The sequence below is a fragment of the Sinocyclocheilus rhinocerous genome, unplaced genomic scaffold (assembly GCF_001515625.1).
Source record: "Sinocyclocheilus rhinocerous isolate Xijiao unplaced genomic scaffold, SAMN03320098_v1.1 scaffold3015, whole genome shotgun sequence".
Taxonomy (NCBI): Eukaryota; Metazoa; Chordata; class Actinopteri; order Cypriniformes; family Cyprinidae; genus Sinocyclocheilus; species Sinocyclocheilus rhinocerous.
This window is the reverse complement of record NW_015661992.1, coordinates 252,180-274,856: the sequence shown is the minus strand read 5'-3', so window position 1 is coordinate 274,856 and position 22,677 is coordinate 252,180. Positions and strand designations below refer to the sequence as shown.

Here is a 22,677-nt window from a genome sequence, read left to right as displayed (position 1 = left end):
ACAGGCGCCTTTAAAAGCTAACAAAAAATAAAACCGCTATCATTTTTTATTTCAGAAGAGTTTTACAGTGATATCTTTCAGGTAGAGCCTTAATATTAAAGTTAACTTAAACACACACACACACACACACACACAGTGACATTTAACATCAAATATAAGTAGCGCATACAAATATTTTCAAAAGACATTCTTTCATATTGTGTATATACCAATTACCGATTGCAATGAAATGACTCTGACAACAAAGGAATGCGTTCCGAAGCGGAACGTTATTTATCTTCTGTGTTTCCAGCCGGACGTTAAAACCGGGTAGGGTACTATATTCAACTGTTTACACTACTGGCTTTCGCTTTAATACTTTTCTTTTTACATTAGTTGCACACTTCTTACGTAATTGACGCTAGCTGTTTACCTTTGTTTTTAAACGGTGTTTATTATACATTGTAACAAATATGACTTTTATTGTACACCTTCTGTATCTCAATACCATGAGCAGTAGCTGTACTTTCTCCCCAAGCAAGTAAACCAGTCCTGTGTTCGCTTCTCAACAGATCATCCATCAGAAATCAATCACAAGTGATCTGCAAAAGTTTCTTCTGCTCATGGCTCCAGTCTGGACTGATGTTCGAGCTGTTTTGCCCTCGACAGTGTGTGAATTCCCCCTTCACTTCAGCGAGAAGATTGAATTGAGTGTGTTGAAGGTTCTCGAGCTGGCTAGAGATCAGCTGTACAGTGAAGCGGATTGTCCAGCTTCTGCTCAAAGAGCTCAGGTCATCATCGATTTCTCCTGGGAGAAGCTCAACACTGGGACATGGAGAGATGTGGACAAGGAGTGGAGGAGAGTTTACTCGTATGGCTGCTTATTCAAAGTCTTAAGTTTATGTCATGGAAATCCATCTCAGTGCAATATCCAAGAGGCCATTAAAACATGTGACATGGGTCTGTTAATGGGAGCAGGCATCATGGACAACATTCTGCAAAGGCTTGTTGGTGTCTTAAGAAATAAAGTGAAAATGAAGAGTCCAAACAAAGCAGAGAGGAGTGAAGAACCCTGTTCAAAGGTGAAGTCATCTCTCATAAAGCCAAGAGCATGAAGGATTTGTGAATTAATATTTTAAAGTAACTTTCATTCAGTTTAATTTTAGTTTTAAGGAAATGTATGTTTTTTGTATATGTTTATTGTATATGTAGTTTTTATATTTCTATTTAGCTTTGAATTTTTAGTTGTAGTCATTTTAATACTTCAATGTAATTTTTGCCTTGAACGTGTGTGTGTATAAGTATAATTTCCCGTTATTAGTGCAAATTGTCATTGTAAAGAAAACCTAACATTTGATAAAATTCTGTGTGAATTTATTTAATTAAAAAAGATTAATAATTCACATTTACACAAAATGATACATTTACAAATATATTATTAAAATTATATTATTATTTGAAATTGTTGTGTTTGTTGGAATCAGTGAATATGTTGGAAATGTGATTTATTTTTATTTGTATTTATTTAAGGTTTGGCCTGTGATTTAACATCAATTGTTGATTCAGTAACATGTTCTATTTTACTAAATCATGTCATGCTCTTTAAAACCTTGTTCTAATAGCCTACTCGGTGCATTATTCACTTATAAAGCTTTTCTAAAACAGAAAATGAAAGTGGACGGTGTGTCCGAGCCTGTGATAAACCCTGCACAAGCAGTGCCTAGGATTCATTGTCCATCCCTGGAGCGCTTCAGATCAGATTTCCTGAATCCTCAGAAGCCTGTGATTATAGAAGGAATAACTGACCACTGGCCGGCCTTCACAGAGCATCCATGGAGGTACTGAAAAATATGCATTATTAGATTTTATCTTCTGAAACATCTGTACACTGCCATACTGTACACTCTCTCTAAGCATAGACTACTTGCGAACTATCGCTGGCTGCCGGACAGTACCTATTGAAGTGGGATCCAAGTACACTGATGAAGAGTGGTCACAAAAACTCATCACAGTGAATGACTTCATAGACCGCTACATTATAGGAACAGTAAGAATCATTTGAGTTTCATTTCGGTGTTTTTGTTTATTTTTTATTTTTGCCCAGAGAAGCTGTGAACTGTCTATATTTGTTATTTTTGGTTGTTTTCTTATAGGCGGAGGATGGAGTTGGATATCTGGCTCAGCATCAGTTGTTTGATCAGGTCAGGTTCATTTCTTTTTTGTGCAACTAAAGGACCAGAATCTACATACGTTACCTTTAAAGGAATAGTTCCCCCCAATATTTAAAATGTGCTGAAAATTTACTCGCCCTCAGGCCATCCAAGATATAGATGAATTTGTTTCTTCATTGGAACAGATTTAGAGAAATATAGCATTACATCACTTGTTCACCAATGGATCCTCAGCAGTGAATGGGTGCCGTCAGAATGAGAGTCCAAACAGCTGCTAAAAACAATACAGTAATCCACAACACTCCAAGTCCATCAATGACGTCAAAAGCTGCATGTTTATAAGAAACAAATCCATCAAGACGTTTTTAACTTTGTAACCATTGCTTTTGGTTTAATAATAACACTTCCACTAGTGAAATAGGTGCCGTCAGAATGAGAGTCCAAACAGCTGCTAAAAACATCACAGTAATCCACAACACTCCCAAGTCCATCAATGACGTCAAAAGCTGCATGTTTATAAGAAACAAATCCATCATTAAGACGTTTTTAACTTTGTAACCATTGCTTTTGGTTTAATAATAACACTTCCACTAGTGAAATAATCCATCCCCTGTTGTCTTTTCATGTCAAAAACCTTTGACGTATATTTTTAGCACTGTTTTGGACTGTTTTTCACTTGTAAACAGTGCTTGGTGTGTGCATATTTCACACCTGATTCAGACAAGTCAACTTTTCACTGAAGAAATCAATATTATCAATTGATAAGTATTATGGATTGATCCATTTTAGCGTCAGCTTTAAGTTAAAAATTAATTTGTTACAAAGACAAACCTTTGGATTACCTACATTACTTGTGGATTATTGTGATGTTTTTATCAGCTGTTTAAACTCTCATTCTGATGGCACCCATTCACTGCAGAGGATCCACTAATGAGCAAGTGATGAAAGGCTAAAATGTCCACAAATCTGTTCCAAATGAAGAAACAAACAAATCAGCCTTCAGCAAGTTTTCATTTATGGCTGCACTATTTCTTTAATTTTCTCACTATACTGTTAAAAGTGCACTCAGTCATTTTTCGTTTGCGCTATAGCAGTCTTCTTAGATTTGGGATTATACTAATGGATGTAGCATCATGCAAAACCAATAGCAGTCACTCTGGCTGTTATTCATCCCGATAGGTTCCAGAGCTGAAAGAAGATATTCGTATCCCAGACTATTGTTGTCTTGGAGAGGGAGATGAGGATGACATTACAATTAATGCCTGGTTTGGGCCTGGAGGGACTGTGTCTCCTCTCCATCAGGATCCTCAACAGAATTTGTTGGCACAGGTAAACAAGAGACAAATGGTTCATTTGGCATTTGAAAGGCAAGGCTTTTGTTCCCGCTGTTCATGTCATTCTGGTATTGTTTTTGGACGTCAGGTGGTTGGAAGGAAATACATCAGACTCTACAGCCCAGATGAAACAAAATATCTCTATCCACATCAGTCGCAGCTACTGCACAACACCAGTCAGGTAGAAGACCTCATTTATGACAGCAAGTTTTTAGAATTATTTAGATGCTATTATAGTATTTATAAATATTTTGAAGTAGCTTTTATTTTTATACTTTCAGTTAAATTTTAGTTCAAGTTTTAATTAAGCAAATGTATGTTTTTGTAAATTGTATTGTGTATATATAGATGTTTTTATATTTCTATTTAGCTTTGAATTTGTTGTTGTAGTAATTTTAATACTTCAACATATTTTTATTTTATTTTTAGCATTTTATGTTATTTCAAAAACAAGCATTTATGAAATTGTTGTCTTGGAATTATTATAATCAGTGGTGTATAATTATAATAATTACATAATTTTCAGCTATTATTGCGAATTTTATTTGTAACGAAAACCTAACATTTGATAAAATTATGTGATTTTTTTTTTTATTAAAACGATTAATAATCCATTTTAATTAAAAAATAAATGTAAAATTATACATTTACAAATATATGATTTAAACAATATTATTTAAAATTATAAAACTTAATTTTTGTGTTTGTTGGGATCAGTGAGATTGATTGATTGATTGATTAGGTTTGGCCTGTGATTATTTAATATCAATTGTTGATTCAGGAACATGTCCTAATTTACTAAATCATGTCATGCTCTTTAAAACCTTGTTCTAATAGCCTACTCGGTGCATTATTCACTTATAAAGCTTTTCTAAAACAGAAAATGAAAGTGGACGGTGTGTCCGAGCCTGTGATAAACCCTGCACAAGCAGTGCCTAGGATTCATTGTCCATCCCTGGAGCGCTTCAGATCAGATTTCCTGAATCCTCAGAAGCCTGTGATTATAGAAGGAATAACTGACCACTGGCCGGCCTTCACAGAGCATCCATGGAGGTACTGAAAAATATGCATTATTAGATTTTATCTTCTGAAACATCTGTACACTGCCATACTGTACACTCTCTCTAAGCATAGACTACTTGCGAACTATCGCTGGCTGCCGGACAGTACCTATTGAAGTGGGATCCAAGTACACTGATGAAGAGTGGTCACAAAAACTCATCACAGTGAATGACTTCATAGACCGCTACATTATAGGAACAGTAAGAATCATTTGAGTTTCATTTCGGTGTTTTTGTTTATTTTTTATTTTTGCCCAGAGAAGCTGTGAACTGTCTATATTTGTTATTTTTGGTTGTTTTCTTATAGGCGGAGGATGGAGTTGGATATCTGGCTCAGCATCAGTTGTTTGATCAGGTCAGGTTCATTTCTTTTTTGTGCAACTAAAGGACCAGAATCTACATACGTTACCTTTAAAGGAATAGTTCCCCCCAATATTTAAAATGTGCTGAAAATTTACTCGCCCTCAGGCCATCCAAGATATAGATGAATTTGTTTCTTCATTGGAACAGATTTAGAGAAATATAGCATTACATCACTTGTTCACCAATGGATCCTCAGCAGTGAATGGGTGCCGTCAGAATGAGAGTCCAAACAGCTGCTAAAAACATCACAGTAATCCACAACACTCCCAAGTCCATCAATGACGTCAAAAGCTGCATGTTTATAAGAAACAAATCCATCATTAAGACGTTTTTAACTTTGTAACCATTGCTTTTGGTTTAATAATAACACTTCCACTAGTGAAATAATCCATCCCCTGTTGTCTTTTCATGTCAAAAACCTTTGACGTATATTTTTAGCACTGTTTTGGACTGTTTTTCACTTGTAAACAGTGCTTGGTGTGTGCATATTTCACACCTGATTCAGACAAGTCAACTTTTCACTGAAGAAATCAATATTATCAATTGATAAGTATTATGGATTGATCCATTTTAGCGTCAGCTTTAAGTTAAAAATTAATTTGTTACAAAGACAAACCTTTGGATTACCTACATGTGGATTATTGTGATGTTTTTATCAGCTGTTTAAACTCTCATTCTGATGGCACCCATTCACTGCAGAGGATCCACTGGTGAGCAAGTGATGAAAGGCTAAAATGTCCACAAATCTGTTCCAAATGAAGGAACAAACAAATCAGCCTTCAGCAAGTTTTCATTTATGGCTGCACTATTTCTTTAATTTTCTCACTATACTGTTAAAAGTGCACTCAGTCATTTTTCGTTTGCGCTATAGCAGTCTTCTTAGATTTGGGATTATACTAATGGATGTAGCATCATGCAAAACCAATAGCAGTCACTCTGGCTGTTATTCATCCCGATAGGTTCCAGAGCTGAAAGAAGATATTCGTATCCCAGACTATTGTTGTCTTGGAGAGGGAGATGAGGATGACATTACAATTAATGCCTGGTTTGGGCCTGGAGGGACTGTCTCTCCTCTCCATCAGGATCCTCAACAGAATTTGTTGGCACAGGTAAACAAGAGACAAATGGTTCATTTGGCATTTGAAAGGCAAGGCTTTTGTTCCCGCTGTTCATGTCATTCTGGTATTGTTTTTGGACGTCAGGTGGTTGGAAGGAAATACATCAGACTCTACAGCCCAGATGAAACAAAATATCTCTATCCACATCAGTCGCAGCTACTGCACAACACCAGTCAGGTAGAAGACCTCATTTATGACAGCAAGTTTTTTCTCTTAAAGCGCTTTGAAATAATCAAAAATAATTCAAGTTGTTTTATATCTTAACAAAAAACACGATGTTTTTGGATGTCAGGTGGTTGGAAGGAAATACATCAGACTCTACAGCCCAGATGAAACAAAATATCTCTATCCACATCAGTCGCAGCTACTGCACAACACCAGTCAGGTAGAAGACCTCATTTATGACAGCAAGTTTCTTGCTCTTAAAGCGCTTTGAAATAATCAAAAATAATTCAAGTTGTTTTATATCTTAACAAAAAACACGTGATTGTTTTACCATCACCAGGTGGAGGTGGAGAATCCAGACCTGGTGACGTTCCCAGACTTCTCTAAAGCCTCATATCAGGAGTGTGTTCTCCGGCCTAGAGATGTCCTCTTCATACCTCAACAGCACTGGCATTATGTGCGCTCTCTAGAGCTCAGCTTTTCTGTCAGTTTTTGGTGGTCCTGATTTGTACAGAATAAAACATCTTGTGTTGTCAAGTCTTGTATTGTCTTTATTTGTACAAATGCCAAATTTTAGAGTTTTAGGCCCTATGTTATACACGTATATACATGTATTACTGTAAATGATGCAGTTATTCAGTATTCCCATGATTTAGATGTACGTTTCTGACATATTTGCTTTTGTTACAATTTAAATGTAAATGCACATTGTTCTTAAAGGGGAACATCATCCCCCATCTTACCCTATTTCTTATATTTAAATCAATTAATTTTTAAATTATTACATTAATTTAAGAAAATTGCTACATGTACTGCATTAGACTAACCGGGACTTGTCACAGCACTTACATAATGTTGCTCTTTTGTTGGTTTGATTGCTTCTACTGTCATCATTTGTAAGTCACTTTGATTAAATGCATCTGCTAAATTAATAAATGTAAATCTTTACAATGTAAATATGCCAAAAAGCATTACTTTAAAAAAAAAATCTGTTCAGATATTTTATCCAAAGCAGCAATGTATCCAAGCTATATATTAAACTACATGTATTTCTGTATAATCTGACCCACATTCAGATGCAACACTTTGAACTTTGCTAATAACTTGAATCTTTTTTTTAAGATTTTCCATTGAAAAGACATTTGAACGGTGCACTTCTCAATTTTTATTTTGTATTTTTATCTTAGCAACTGTACAAAATGCTGAAATTCTACAGAGACAGCAAATGTTTCCATACAAGAGCAAATAAATTGTTTGTTCTTGAATCAGAATTCCAACAAAAATGTGTAATTGAGAAACAACCTATTCAATAACAATTCTTTATCATAGAAAATAAATGTAAAAAAAAAACAACTTTTAAACTTCTAAGAGAATGCACTTGAAAAATCCTCATTGATGGTCAAAAGGCCAGCTGCATCGATGAATCAGCAGGCTTTGAGATTATGACCTTCGTGACGGTGTGGGAGCAGGGTTCTCTTTGGATGATGAAGGCAGATTTTGTGAACTCTGCGACTGGGAATGCTGCATTTCTGCAAATGAGAAAAAGAAATATGAAAACATTGGAATCTAAAACCTTTTGAAGTACACAAACAGTTCATATTAAATCTTAAATCAGTGGAGCGATGTTAAAGAAAAACCGTTCACCTGGAATCTCGTGAGGCCAGAAATCATTGCATGCTGGGCAACGAGGGTCACTGCGTGCTCTAAAATATCTAGAAACACACGGGAGGTGCATCTTGATTCCACAGGCTGGGGTTTCACACATCTGGCACTAAATGTAAAATAAAAGTTCTTGTTTGCAGTTTCCTCTGTTTGAAAATGCTATCAGGTAACCCCTATCATAAATTCTATTCTATAGAAATAAAATTTCATGTAACATATGTGCCAAAAAAAAAATCAACTACTCAAGTACTGATGACTTTTTGGTCACAGAGTTTTCCTTTAAAATTACTTCTTGCTGTTCAAATTAAATGATAGAGGTCTAAAGCCTGGATTTCCTCAATAAATAAAACTTCTCAACCTTTACTCGTGTTCATGTATTTACCTGCAGGGCAATGTTGATATATTATTTGCTGTGAATAAACATTTACCGTTTTTCTGAATAATTCCAGTTCCTTATCTGCATAATCAGATGCCATTCTTGTTATGTCCGTCTCCGTCACATTTACCTGAATAACAGATGTAGTTGTCATTTCTTTTTTGACTTAAAAAAATATCATACCAAGCACGTAAATGTAATAGAATACTAATATTACGATTAACAAATTAATAATATATAAAAACAGACTTTAACTAACCAAGGAGTAATACTCAAGACCATCCTCTTCAGACATGCCTTTCCTGATGTGAAAAATGGCTGAAGTTGAGCATTGATGACATTAATGAAATCATCCAATCTGTCTGTATGTGTGCTAGAAAGCCAAGATAGATGCATAATTCAAATAGGACGCCTATATACAACTCATATACAATTTCCAGGTCTGAGACATAGAAGTAATAAATCTAAAGAAAGAAGAAAGAATAGTTCTGCTTCAGTTTTTCACATTTTGCCTTTAGTGCAAAATAAATACGACATAAACACATGATCCAACAGAATTTAGCTAAATTGGGTTTTCTTCATACCTCCATGGGTCTCACAGCAGTGTTTGTGTAATGCTACGGCCTGAGATGCACTGATGATGCCGTTGCTCATTATAGTCTGCAAGAAGCGCTTGTGACTGTCTCCTATTGTTCGGGACATTCTGCTTAATGTCCTCTTGCTGGAGAAGACATTTCTTGATCAAATTCCTCACATTTGCCAATACTGAGAAAGCAAATGGTGAAATGATTGAAAATGACTGTAGGAGAACCCTTATGTATTACCAAGACAATAATTAACAAGTTCAATTTAAACAATAATTATAATAGTATCAAGTGCTATCCTCCACCAATAGGTGTTTATCAAAGGATGATGTTCCCACCAGAATGGGACACAGGTAGCACCAAGAGCTTGTAACACTCCAAAGAGAAAGGAAAAATTGAAATCGCATCATATGACCCCGTTAAAAACCTGGTTGACTCAGATGAGATGGTTCTCTTGACCCTGCTTGTAGCTTTAACCAGATGTTTACATTGGTCGATGTTCGTCTATAAAGAACTACAGCCTTTTGGGCCAGGATAAGGGATTGTGGTAATACACATTTTAAAACAAAAATTCTAAATTGTACAAAAACAGATTATGGGATTACGTTTTACAAGAAAATACTATTTTGGTCTTTCTACTTAAAAGTTTCACGTTTAATTCAATGTGTCACTTTGCTGTGAACTTTATTTATTATTTGTGAACTTTACTAGCTATTTCAGGCGAAAACTGTTTCCTAGCTTCTTTCAAGTAAATCATACTCAATGTTTTCAGTGTACATGCAAACGTGTGGTTGTATTACCGGACCAATGTACAAAAATACCTCAAGCCACAAACTAAATTGCACAACATCCTCAATACGACATGCTACATCAAATTAAGAGTGCGTTTGACCGAGCATTCAAAGACTAACATCGAAGTCTGGCCGAAAAAGATTTGTATTAAACACATATTGTTGTAAAGTGATGTTTCTCACATACCTGCGTTAAAGTACAGGCACCACTTCGTTCAACATTCGCGCGTTCCCACTAGATTAGAAACATTACTTCTGGTCACGTGGTCTGATCCATTATTTTCTTCTTCTTCTTCTTCTGTGGGTTTAATGCAAGGCAACCTCCCGCTCTCTCTCTCTCGTGAAGCCAACAAGGAAGTGACTTAAACTGTAATTCATCGACTGGCCGCTAGAGGCTGGCTGCAAAAGGTAGTCAATCCCATAGACTCCCCATGTTAAAATGCCCAACTTTACAGCAGAAAAAAACATGTTTACAGCCTGGTTCAAAAACTTATTTTGGTCTATATAGCTAATTTTGCCCTTCATGACAACTGTGAGGGGGGTGAATTTTTTTATAACTCATCCGTTTAAATTATATTAAGCCTTAAAGTTCTGCATAATTAAGGGCGTGGCCACTTAAGAGACAGGTGGATTGCAGCTTCTGTAACCACGTCGAGCTAGGTGGGCGTGGTTTCAGCAACCAGCTCCCGCCTCTTTGCCCGTTTTTGATTATCCGGGAGTGACGTGACGCGCTGCCAAGATGGCGACGGCCGCCTCCGCCTACTTTGAGCTTCAAAAACCCTCTTCGGAAACCTACGGGTGATGTCACGGACACTACGTCCATGTTTTTATACAGTCTATGGTTTAATGGCGAGTTGCATACCAGCTTTTAGGTTTATATCGTATGGGATTACATCTCTGCCACAGTTCTGCACGTGAAAGATCATATTTTGAGCGCGCAAAAGTGCTACTACTATTAATCTTGTATTTAATCATTTATAATTTATATATAATTATTCATTAAGGCTGGAAGTGAAAAATGTCTTATATTCAGGTGAGCATAATTTACAAAATCTACATTTTATAACCTAGAGAGAACGTTCCCGGAACGTTCCCTGCAGGTTATTTTTAGATTTTATTTTATAACCTAGAGAGAATGTTCCCGGAACGTTCCGTGCATGTTATTTTTAGATTTTATTTTATAACCTAGAGAGAACGTTCCCGGAACATTCCGTGCATGTTATTTTTAGATTTTATTTTATAACCTAGAGAGAACGTTCCCGGAACATTCCGTGCATGTTATTTTTAGATTTTATTTTATAACCTAGAGAGAACGTTCCCGGAACATTCCGTGCATGTTATTTTTAGATTTTATTTTATAACCTAGAGAGAACGTTCCCTGCATGTTATTTTTAGTTGTCATATGTAACTAATTAAAACTTTGCAGATGTTTATGATTATTCTAATGCTGAAATGTGTATTTTTTTAATCATAAACAAACTATTTTTGCAGAATTTCATGTCTGAAATAAGCTTTTAATAAAGTGTAGACATCAAAGTAGTCAAATCACATTATAATGATAATATAATTACAATTTAATAGCTGAAATTAAGCTAAGTGTAGTCTGAAAAGCATATCATAAACACTGGGTTTGTTTGTATGTTTCTTTACTGCGCGCCCATGATCTGCACACGCTTCCAGCTTTTGTTTATGGACCAAAAGAGAGAGAAGCACATCATCGTTAATTCAGTGGTAAGAAATGAATGTAATGTTATCCTAGTTAAAGTCAAATAAATATTATTCATTTTAATATCTGTAAAAATAAAATTCACATTTTTAAAACCCAATATTTTGTTGAAGTCATTGTTATTTGGTGCTTAAGATACGTAATATCTGGGTTATGGTCGGTTTATAGTACATGGTAGTTATAATAAAGAAATCTTACATATTAACGGATAATTCAATCTCATTTAATGCTCCTTATGATGGTTAAATGTGCTTTGATTATCTTTAATGATTAAACAATAGTTTAAAACAAGACATGGTTTGTAGTACTGATTATTGAGGTCCATATCCGTCCGTCTTCCATGCCGCTTACTCTACGAGACATGGGGGTGCTGGATGATTACTGACGTACAGCAGCGGTATCGGATTAAAGAGGTTAGGAAAACGTTCTGGGAACCTTCAGAGAGCTTTCTGGGAACCTTCTAGGAAAGTAAATAGAACGTTCCCTTTAGGTTAGGGGAACGTTCCAGGAACCTACAGAGAATGTTCTGGGAACATTCCCGCAACATTCCGGGAACGTTCCCCTAACCTAAACGGAACGTTCTATTTACGTTAAGAAAACTTTCCTGGCTAACCAAAAGGGAACATTCTTGAGAACGTTCTGAGAACCAAAAACTAACGTTCTGGGAACCAAAAATTGTTAGCTGGGAAGATAAATAAATGTACAATTACTTCTTCCTGAAATATAAAATACTTTATCTTTTTTGTGTAAAGAACCTTATTTGACAAAATTTGTATGTGTGACAACTGAAGGACATGTTTGTTAAATTAAACTACAACATAAGCTATAACATATATAACGTATAAAAGTGCCATCTGTGCACACTCCTGCTCAGGACCAGTTTAAATCAGCTCAAACCAGCGGCCCTGCCATGCTTCAAAACATACCTAAACGCAGGGCTGCCGACTCTCACGCATTCAGCGTGAGACTCACGCAATTGACACTTTTCTCACGCTCTCACGCCACACATCCATTTTCTCACGCAGTCAAAAGCAACTTCAGTTAAAACTGTAATAATAGGATATTTGCGAAACAGATTTGGTAAAGGCTCCAGTGCGTATTTGTGTTTGCGCTCTGAAATCACCAAAAGATTTAATTTACAAAGTGTTTTCGTAGTGCTGCGCAATGTAGCCAATCACAGACATACCTGTTGATTTCTTGAACACCTGTGATTGGTCATTGCGTTCACTCACCTCTAAACGCAGGATTTTTTCTGCACGCTTGCGAATCCTCTCTCTATAACAAGGTGTAAATAAGAGGTTCCTTGATTATAAAGGAACTTTGTGAGATCGCGATGAACTGAAGTAGCCTAAGTGACACCCTTTAGTGTTTGTAAAGTAAGGGCTATTTGCGCACTTAATATAATCTGTACAGAATTTGAATAAAAGTTTTGTTTTTTGTGCTGCTAACAACCATATACCCTATAAATTACAGCACAGTTTCGGGAGTGACATTTTCGAATGGGAGAAAAATATAATTTCTCAAAACAGATGTTCAAGAAATGCAGACTAAAAGATTAATAAAAATGTCAGAAAAATATTTTTAAAATGCGGTTGCAATTATAAAAGTAGCTAATGACTAGTAAATCTTGCAATTCTTTCACTGTACATTGCAATTCTTGTTGTGGTAAAAAGTGAAAAGTTTTGCAGCACTGCAACAATCATTTATTACATGATTTTATGATAAAAACAAAGTATGACATAATGTCCAGATGTCAGACAAAACTCATGGCAGGTGTTTTATATATTTTATTGTATATATATATATAAACCCAAACCGCTGTGGAATTTCTCACTCCAAGTTGAACTCAAAAGTTGGCAGCCCTGCCTAACCAGGGATGACACATACACAATGAAAAAATCTACAAACACCTATGCATAGCCGACTAGACCAGTAATTATAGCACAGTATTAAGGCACAGTAGGCCTATAATCTAAAGCAGAAACAAACAGAAGGGAAAGCACAAATTTCATAAAATGTAATTGCCATCATGAAAGGGGTAGTTCACCCAAAAATGAAAATTTGCTGAAAATGTACTCACCCTCAAGTCATCCCAGATGTAGATGAGTTTGTTTCTTCATTGGACCAGATTTGGAGCAATTTAGCATGACATCACTTGCTCACCAATGGATCCTCTTCAGTGAATGGGCCCCACCAGAATGAGAGTCCAAACAGCTGATAAAAACACCACAATAATCACTAGAGTAAGCAAAATTATAGACAACGGACTTAAAGCGGAATAAAGCGGGTTGAGGATGGAGAGGTAATGGAGCATTCACGCAATCATTTAGTGGACCCACTTAAGTGATTATCAGCTTGCATCAGTTGCTTTAATAGTATGCACATATACAGTGGGTACGGAAAGTATTCAGACCCCCTTAAATTATCTTTCCCAAAAAGACTCATGGCTGTATTAGATCAAATGGGTGCTTCTACTAAATACTGAGCATTTTTCAGTTTTTCTTTTTTAATAAATTTGCAAAAATGTCAACAATTCTGTGTTTTTCTGTCAATATGGGGTGCTGTGTGTACTTTAATGAGGAAAAAAAATTAACTTAAATGATTTTAGCAAATGGCTGCAATATAACAAAGAGTGAAAAATTTAAGGGGGTCTGAATACTTTCCGTACCCACTGTACTCTAAAAATCATGGTTATTTTATTGCAACATTTTTTTATGTTTGGGTAATTTTTGTGTAACTCAGCTCCTGGGACATGAGAGTCGCAACAACCCAGTGTTTGTAATGAGCGCAGATATTTTGCATTCTCTTCAGGTGACAGTAGTTCTCAGTGCCGCCGACTTGCATTTCTTTGGTCAAATATAGGTTTGTGAGTTTAAATGTAAGAAATGTTGTATACATGTTTAAACTGTAAAATATGTTGTATTAAGAACTGTGTTTAACTAAAAGGCATTTAGAGAAAGAAAGATTTAAAAAATGTAAAAATAAATGAAAAACTAAAACAAAACAAAACCAAAAGCAGTTATTGAACACCTAACTAAAAATAATAATCAAAAATAAATCATCGTTTTCTAATCAATCTCAGCATGCTTTAATTTTGTGTCGCTAGAGGTTTGCGTCAATAAGCTTAAATTAAAATGTGTTTGGTCTGCGCTCTGGAAGTGTTCTGTTAATTCTGCTAAACTTTAATTACTAAAACTAAAATTAAAACTGAAACTAAACTGTATAAAAACTAAATAGGCTATAAATCAGTTCACAAAATAAAAACTAAACTAAAATTAACAAAATGATTAATGAAACCAATAAAAGAAAACTGAAAGCGATATTAAAATAAAAACTAATTTAAAAATGCAAAACTATAATAACCCTGACACGAACATCTTTCAATGGTGCGTGAGGAGGGGGATCCGCCAAATGAGGTTATCGGAATCCGGAGGTGCCGGACCCTGACCCAGCTTGTTCAAATTACAGAGACTTGTACTTTCCGTGTCCTGAACAACGTTTGTCGAGCTGCTTACCGGGAATTCTCCCAAATCTTCCCATGGCCACTTCAGGCCTGTACATAGCCTACACTTAATTTGCTTTTGCAGCTATACTAGTGGTTATTTTTTATTTTAAAAAATGTTTACGTTGCAGTAGGAAAAAATATATAATAATCAGAAAACACACCCGTGTCTGCTTTATTTTAATGCAGTTGTACCAATAAACAAAATCTCCAGTATTTCACATGCATCTTAAAGATCGTGTTTAATTGTGAATGTGAAGTGGGGGCGGCACCATAGGGTTTTGCCTAGAGCAGCAGTTGAGCTCGCACTGGCCCTGAGTAGGCCTATATCAAAACCCATATGTAAAGGCATCCCCAGCAAACACAACTATGTTTTTAAAACGTTTTGAATTTGCTGGGATATTGCCAGGAGGCCATGCTGTAGCTATACTGAGAACTCGTCGTGCGACTTTATATGTCATGACTTGTATCTTTTGGTATAGCAATAAATAAAGCCACTCATAATTGTGCGTGCATCTATTAATCATTTTGAGTCTAAAATCATCCCATACAAGGGGTCACCAAAGCGGAACCCGAGCGAAATGGAAGTTGGAAGTTACCTTTTTTTTCCAGCAACGGCTCACACACACAGACAGACCATACGCGTATGGCTCATTCTGCTTTTAAAATAAACCTCTGTCCGAAATGGAAGTTGGAAGTTACCTTTTTTTTCCAGCAACGGCTCACACACACAGACAGACCACACATGTCTGTGCTGGAGAAATGTACAAATAATTAATATAACATTTTAATATATTTTCAGTTTCAGATTGAGGTAGGCTATTAATATTGAAATAAGCAGAGGAACTGAAACTGCATAAACAGTTTATCTGAAATGCAGTCTCATTTTGCTCTTCCTTTTGTGGTCCTTGCATAATGACTTCCTTTGAGCTTGGCTTTCTCATACATAGCACATACATAGACTTATCTTGCTTGTTTATCTCTGACGTGGGCTCTGATGATGGGCTTCCGTGGAATTCTGCTGTGTTCGAGCAGGAGATCAGGGTGAGCGCGGCGCTTGTGTTTTAGCGGGAGTCCGTGGAACTGCAGAACTGCTGCGTGTGTTCCAGGAAACTTCGATACGCCCGTTTTGGCGACTTCCATGTTGCAAATAGGGAAGCATAGCCCTATGTTAGATTTAACCTACTTGTATTTGTGACTGAAACCGTTTTTTAACCGTCTTTAATTTGCCTACTGAGTGGTTAGTAAACTCGGTTTCTTTTATTTTTACTTTGTGGAAGAGGCAACGGACTGTCAAATACAGTCAGAAGGTATGAAAAAATAACATTTTGGCTATATTTTGCGAGGAATCTTTTTTTTTTTTTTTAACAATTTACTTTGTAACGTGTAGCCTAATTGTTTGAAGATATATTAGGTAATATTTGTGTTTTCATATATAGGACGTGCAGGATGTTTTCCACATTTCTTAAGTGTCAGATCATCCTCGCACTCATCTGCCATGCATTTTGTTACGGTAAGCGTTTGTTTCGCTAACAATGTTGTTTTTTTTCCTCTATGTATACTTAGATATAAAATCTCCATATTTATATGCTGGTGTCACTCTCATAATTGTGTCAAACGTTGCTCTGTGCACTGTTCTTCTTTGCTTCAGTAGAAGTACTGTGAAAAGTGTTACAAACTTCCCCATCGGCTCAAACATGTTTATTTATTTATTCGTAAATTTTTTTGTTTAAAACATGTTGATGAAAAGCTGATGTGTGTGTTTTACAACAAATTAAACAAGAACGTGCTGATTGGACGACACCAGTTCTGTCAAATGTTTACTTTTACTTTCATACCTCAAAATGTTGCCATGCCCTAACTTTTTTACACTGTTTACTAAACTACTTTTATTTACTACAAAACAACTGTTTACTTTGGTCGTGTGTGATATTATTTTCACTTTTTATTTTAAATCTTTAAAATCACTGCAGAGCCTACAGAGGAGGACTTGAAGTGTTTTAATGACTATGAGACAGAAATGAAATGCAGTCTCTCCACTGACCGTCTCAAAAGCTGCTCTGGATACAAGCTCAACATCACACATACTGTATTCAATAGGTGAGTGTTTGTACAGGCCTGTAGTTCCTCTATAACTAAATAGATGCCAATCTTGGAGAGGAGAAGGTGGGAGAAAAATCCTGCCATAACCATCACTAATGTTAAAATTCAAAATACATCCCTTATTTTTTCTCTCATGTTTAACAGGGTCATATTTTGCCTCCATCTGTTATGAAGTTCTCCCCAATCCATGTAGAGATTCCAACACTCGACCTTCATGAGGATAAGAAATTGTATGTTCTTTTGTTTGTTTGTTTGTTCATTCTTTCTTTTTCCTCCAAAAAACTTCAGAAACATGTGACAGACTAGCGTCATTCTAATTCTGATTAATAATGCCTCAACATGTTTTTCTCCCTACAGGATCTCAGCATTATCAGTAGATACAAACGATGAGAAATGTTCCAACAGTGTTGAGTCAGCGCCAGTGGATTATGGCCAGGCTTGCTCTGGTAGCCCTGAAGAGAACATCAGCACCATTAACATCGCATCACGTGTCGAGCATGCCTTGGATGAGGTGTTTAAATTACATCCAATCACAAACAACCCATCACCGTTATCCCCCTACAATCAGGTTACTACGAGCAGGTCATACAAGAGTGTTACTGGTACCAGTTCCTCAAAAGAACGCAACCGTGCAAACCGAGATTCGGGCAATTGCTCTGGCTCATCGGTTTTCAGCAATATGTCATATTTTGAATCAGCCACTGGTGATTCTTTATTCCTGGATCAGCTGAGCTCTGATCATTACTGTCAGTCCGGCAAGAGGGAAGATTCAGACTCGGATGCAAGAGATAGCCAGTTTAACTCTCCCACTAATGATACTCTGGAAGACGGCTATCAGTGCTTCAGCAGTGTTTTGGAAAAGGGAAATGATGCAGATGTTTGTGTGAACCTTTCAGATGATGTTGGTGCTGATGAGAAGTGCATCATGAAAAATCTCATCACCAGCACAAATCCACTCTATCCTTCTCTTATTCTGCCTGATGGCAGCATCACACCAAGTGATGAAGGATATCAGGCTTTTCAAGGCTTAACAAAGAGCACAGAAGGACAGTGGAGCACGAGCGTCAGTACTGAACAAGCACTTAATGCATGTGGAGCTTTGAAATTCCCCCAGAGCACCGGCCAAGATCCCACATCTGTGCAGCAAAGTTCTTTGGCCACTTCTTTGCATTTCTCACCCGTTATTCAAATAGACAGTTCATATCAGTGTGTTTAACTGTGCTCATAAAACAAATGACAAGTACATGCCTGAAACATTGAATTCATTTTTGCATGTAATGTCAACAATTACAATGAATCATTCATTTGAAAATATGACCAGTATTAAGAACCATGCCAACTTTGTCCATTGTTTGTTTAGACTCAGAGCCAATGCCTTGAAATTAGGTTGTGCCAGCTATTTCTACAGTAAGATGTTGAAAAGTGCCTTAAAAGGATACCCCACCCATTGAAATTATCATGCCATCCCAAATGACTTTATTTCTTCTGTGAAATGCAAACAAAGCTTTTTAGAGGAATAATCCATCTCAGTGAGTCTATATAATGCAAGTTTATCTTAGTAAGTGATGAGAGAATATTCTTTTTTTTTTTTGGTGGAGTGTCACTTTAAATGCCTGTAGGGATCATGTACAGTAACTATTCTTGTTATTCATACTTCTTTATTACTCTATTATGTTACACAAAATGTCAAATGTGAATCTGAGTCAAATTTGCAAATGCAAATTTTAAAGGCGTGATAACAAGACTTCTTATTCTGTTTAACTATGCTGTAAAAACAAATAATGGCTATGTTTACATTTTTAACTATTGATCTCTATACAGTTGCAATGATAATTTCTTTGAAAATATTACCAGTAATAAGAAACTTTGGAGGATTCACTCTTTCAACAAAAGGGGTTATACAGCGACTTACTCTAATAGTTATAAAATACTCTAGGAAGTCATGTATTCTTTTTCTTGGCATTCACATTTTTATTATATTATGTGGCATTTGCTAATGTCATTATTACAGGTCTATGGCTTCATTACAGGGTCTGTACTTGCTGTCTCAGTCTGTAAATTGAACTTGTATTTTTCAATAGGATGTTTCAACACAAAGAAAAAAAAGATGTTTGTATATAGGATGCATTTAGATGTAGATGACACTATGTTTTTTTCTTTGTTTTGCTATCATCAACAGGACAATGGCTTACTCTTCAAAAACTCCTCTCATCTCGGTCAGTTCATAGACAGTTAGTCTCAGCCTGTGTACAGTAACTGTGTTGTCAAACAGATGATTGGTATGTGTGTGAAACATTTCATTATTTTTGTATGTAATCTCTAGTTGTTCCACTACTATGGCATTCTTACAAAAACTAAAGCGCTTCTCAATTAAGAGCAATGTAAATAGCTACAGCCTTTGTTTCTACATTTCTAAAATAAAACCTCAGAATGTTGAAATAGAGTCCGAGTCCTTCGGGGGAATTTCGAACAGGTTTTCACAGGGCTTTTGTTTTATGCTGCCTGCTACGAACCAGGAAGCAAAATAGTTTTTCTATGGAAGGCACATACACTGAAGTGCATGTTGAGACTTTACTTTTAATAAATGAATGACGCTTTACGTAGTATGTCTGAACAAGGGACACCTTTGTTCTCTAGAAAGTGGTATTGTAATTTAATGCTATATAGTATAAATTATTTATAACAACAGACTCTGTTTTAGTATTAAATATCGTCGATATTTATAGATTAGTCATTTGGATGATTGCAGCGCCATCTGCAGGGCGTTTACGTGAAGTACACAAACACTGAGCAAAAGTCTTCCAAAGTCACACTGTAAATAAAGGTGTAACAGAAGTGCTTTCTGAAGTTTCATTTAGCTGTCTGTACACAGACTGTTTAATGCGACTCAGAGGTGGTATAAATGTAATTGCACAGCAATTACAACTGGATACTTTCATACTGAGGTGTGAGAGCAGCCCAGGCATATTTTTGTCTGTCCTTCAACAAAATTTTGAGCATGCACAGAGCAGCCTTAACTGATACTACTGTACATAGTATGTAGAAGATTTTTAATAATCAAAATATGAATTAAGTATAATCACTGTGAATATAGTCATTTGTGTATCAAGTTATTCTACTATTATTTAAAAAAGCCCTCTAACACTTGCATGCTATATTCGTTTTCTAACTGCATGTTTTCTTTTAAAAAAGTGGCCTCTTCTAACACCAGCTTTCTCTGTTCTTTTTCTATTCTATCTACTTGTTTTCTTTTTATTTATTATTAAAAAAAACTCTTAACACTAGTATTTCCTATTCTATCTACTAATTCTGCGTTAGGCTAACCGAGACTTGTCATAGCACTTGCATATTATTGCTATTTTGTTGGTTTTGATTGCTTCTATTGTCCTCATTTTTAAGTCGCTTTGGATAAAAAGCGTCTGCTAAATGACTAAATGTAAATGTAAGTTGAAAAAACAATAGTAGCTATGACGACATGACAACTGAAATGGCATCAGACGTTTCTACTGGTTTTCAACAATATCACAATTATACACATTCATGATATAAAAATGTTTTTTCCCTCTCACGTCCCACAGACTAGTAGACATGTAACCTATTAGGCTATAAGGAGGCCTTTACATTAAAAAGAAAAGAAAAGAAAGTCAAAATTTCTGTTTCATGTCCCATAAGTGCCTTCAAACTCACTTATCGCTTATATAGCCTAAAACGAAACGCGGGCGGAAGCACCAAAAAAGGCGTCAGTTCTGCTGAAGAATTGCGACACTGACGTTACTGCAGTTCAGTCCAGACATGTGGCCACTGGCCAAATTCTATGATGCTATTGCGGTTAAGCAAGACAAGTCTATTGTAGACTGTCGTGAGTAGGGTTTAAACCGAGCATTAACCGGGCATTTTATGTGTTTGTACGTGAAACCGTATGTTTAATTTGAAAATCTTTCAGTTGTAAACTGTATACTTTGCAACGGAGCAACGAACTGTCAACAGGCCTACAGAGAGTATGACAGCGTAAGATATTTCTTCGAAAGAAATCGTATTCATATATTTATTGTGTGTGTGTGTGTGTGTGTGTGTGTGTTTTACAGCTCGGTCACAATGTTTTCCACTGTTCTTCTGAGTCAGATCATCCTCACACTCTTCTGCCAGGCATTTTGTTTTGGTAAGTTTCATACTTTTGTATAGAACAAATGGGCTAAAACAGTCTCTAAACTCTGAAAACATAGCGTGTGTATGTATGTATGTCACAGTTGTGTCAAATGTAACTCAATACACTGTTATTTTATGTGTAACCTCATGTTTGTGGCACCCAATGGTGAAAATGTTGTGAAATATTATATATCAAATTAAACGACAAACCTGATGATTGAGATGCCACTAGTCATTTAAAATCCATTAATATGATCACAAATTATTATTTAGACATGAATTGTTACTTGCTCTCCTCAAAATTCATTTTGGCACATGGATCCTTTATACTTTTTACACAGTGTTTTACTGTTAAACTATTTTTACTTTTGCAAAGCAACTTCTGTTGTGGTCATCTGTGATAGTGACCTCACCAAAGACTATAGATCTCACCCAGTCTTTTATTTTCCAATCACTGCAGAGCCTACAGAGGAGGACTTGAAGTGTTTTAATGACTATGAGACAGAAATGAAATGCAGTCTCTCCACTGACCGTCTCAAAAGCTGCTGTGGATACAAGCTCAACATCACACATACTGTATTTGATATGTAAGTGTTTGTACAGGCCTGTAGTTCCTCTATAACTAAATGCATTGCTGTTCATTTAGCAATCAGTTGACATGAATATCTCTTAAATTGCAGGTTTCAAAAAATGTATGCATGTATCTTTGAGAGAAGTAATCACAGTGACAACTGTGAGTGCAAAATTAAAGTGCAAGATTTTCTTTTAAATGAAAACTTCACTAGTACACTTCTGGAAGGAACAAATGTTTTATCAAGCAAAACATTCAAGACTGAAGACTTCAGTGAGTATAAATGTTGTCTACAAGTTATTGTTAATCCTTTTCTATGGCATTTGTAGAATTTACATGCTTTTTAGTTCTAAAATGCTTATTTTAAGGAATTAAACAATTTAATCCGATCTTATCTCACACGTTTACATGTGTGTTTGTTGTTTTCTGTAGTCAAACCGAAAACTCCAGTCTTATCAGTGCAGAAGACTGAAAATGGAAACTTTAATGTAACTTGGGATGACCAGTATGAAAAAAGAGTTTTGGAAGATTTGAGAATAAATCTGACCTATGGCATCAAAGGAGGACATGAAAATGTAAGGATAATATATAGATAATATGAACCATATTGATAATATATTTTTTTATAATTAATACATAATATGAATTATTATAATTCAGTGTTTCCCAACCGGGGTGCCGTGTAAAAAAAGCTTATTTTAAGATTTTTAAATTGCTAAAATGTTCAAAAAAGCATCTATTGTATAATATCTATTTCTGATGTCGCCAATAATAAGAGATGCACCGAAATTCCGGCTGCCGAAAATGAGTTCACCGCTCAGGTTTCACTTTCACGCGGTGTGACGCTCTGCATATTATCCCGCTCTATGCGTGTGTGCTCCGCTCAGTCGCTCCACTCATATAGCCTACTGTTCGTGCTCTTCGGAACAGCAAAGTCCACTCAAAAATCAGCCCGACTGGAAACATCTATGTAGTACAGTATTGTTTCTGTCTGCAATAGCCCTACTGTGTTGTAACATGATGTG

General features: G+C 36.0%; 2 protein-coding genes and 1 pseudogene across 3 annotated transcripts; 2 read left to right on the top strand and 1 right to left on the bottom strand.

Annotated features, from left to right (window-relative positions):
* The first annotated feature begins 261 nt into the window (after positions 1–261).
* LOC107727121 (lysine-specific demethylase 8) lies at positions 262–6,700 on the top strand. Of its 2 annotated transcripts, XM_016536899.1 has the most exons (8): positions 262–309; positions 552–1,061; positions 1,645–1,817; positions 1,894–2,026; positions 2,133–2,180; positions 3,330–3,479; positions 3,573–3,665; positions 6,532–6,700. In XM_016536899.1, exons 2-8 carry the CDS (start codon positions 603–605, stop codon positions 6,694–6,696), a joined length of 1,221 nt encoding a protein of 406 aa, XP_016392385.1. In that variant the 5' UTR covers positions 262–309; positions 552–602; the 3' UTR covers positions 6,697–6,700. The 2 variants fall into 2 exon arrangements, with proteins under 2 accessions (XP_016392385.1, XP_016392384.1); XM_016536898.1 differs by lacking the exons at positions 262–309; positions 3,573–3,665 and adding an exon at positions 6,319–6,411 and having other exon boundaries at positions 371–1,061.
* An 870-nt stretch (positions 6,701–7,570) lies between these two features.
* On the bottom strand, positions 7,571–9,870 carry LOC107727119 (non-structural maintenance of chromosomes element 1 homolog; annotated as a pseudogene).
* LOC107727118 (uncharacterized) lies at positions 9,139–19,436 on the top strand. The gene is made up of 5 exons (XM_016536896.1): positions 9,139–9,166; positions 16,976–16,998; positions 17,080–17,165; positions 17,293–17,582; positions 17,943–19,436. Exons 1-5 carry the CDS (start codon positions 9,139–9,141, stop codon positions 18,149–18,151), a joined length of 636 nt encoding a protein of 211 aa, XP_016392382.1. The 3' UTR covers positions 18,152–19,436.
* Positions 19,437–22,677: the final 3,241 nt, after the last annotated feature.

What these genes read in the sequence shown, in the direction of transcription:
- LOC107727121 (XM_016536899.1), top strand. Translation starts at nt 603, where the DNA reads ATGGCTCCAGTCTGGACTGATGTTCGAGCTGTTTTGCCCTCGACAGTG. An exon ending in GTGAAGAACCCTGTTCAAAG is followed by an intron (nt 1,062 to 1,644) that starts GTGAAGTCATCT and finishes TTTCTAAAACAG; the next exon opens with AAAATGAAAGTGGACGGTGT. An exon ending in TACTGCACAACACCAGTCAG is followed by an intron (nt 3,666 to 6,531) that starts GTAGAAGACCTC and finishes TACCATCACCAG; the next exon opens with GTGGAGGTGGAGAATCCAGA.
- LOC107727118 (XM_016536896.1), top strand. Translation starts at nt 9,139, where the DNA reads ATGATGTTCCCACCAGAATGGGACACAG. An exon ending in CCCACCAGAATGGGACACAG is followed by an intron (nt 9,167 to 16,975) that starts GTAGCACCAAGA and finishes ATAACTAAATAG; the next exon opens with ATGCCAATCTTGGAGAGGAG. An exon ending in CTTCATGAGGATAAGAAATT is followed by an intron (nt 17,166 to 17,292) that starts GTATGTTCTTTT and finishes TTCTCCCTACAG; the next exon opens with GATCTCAGCATTATCAGTAG.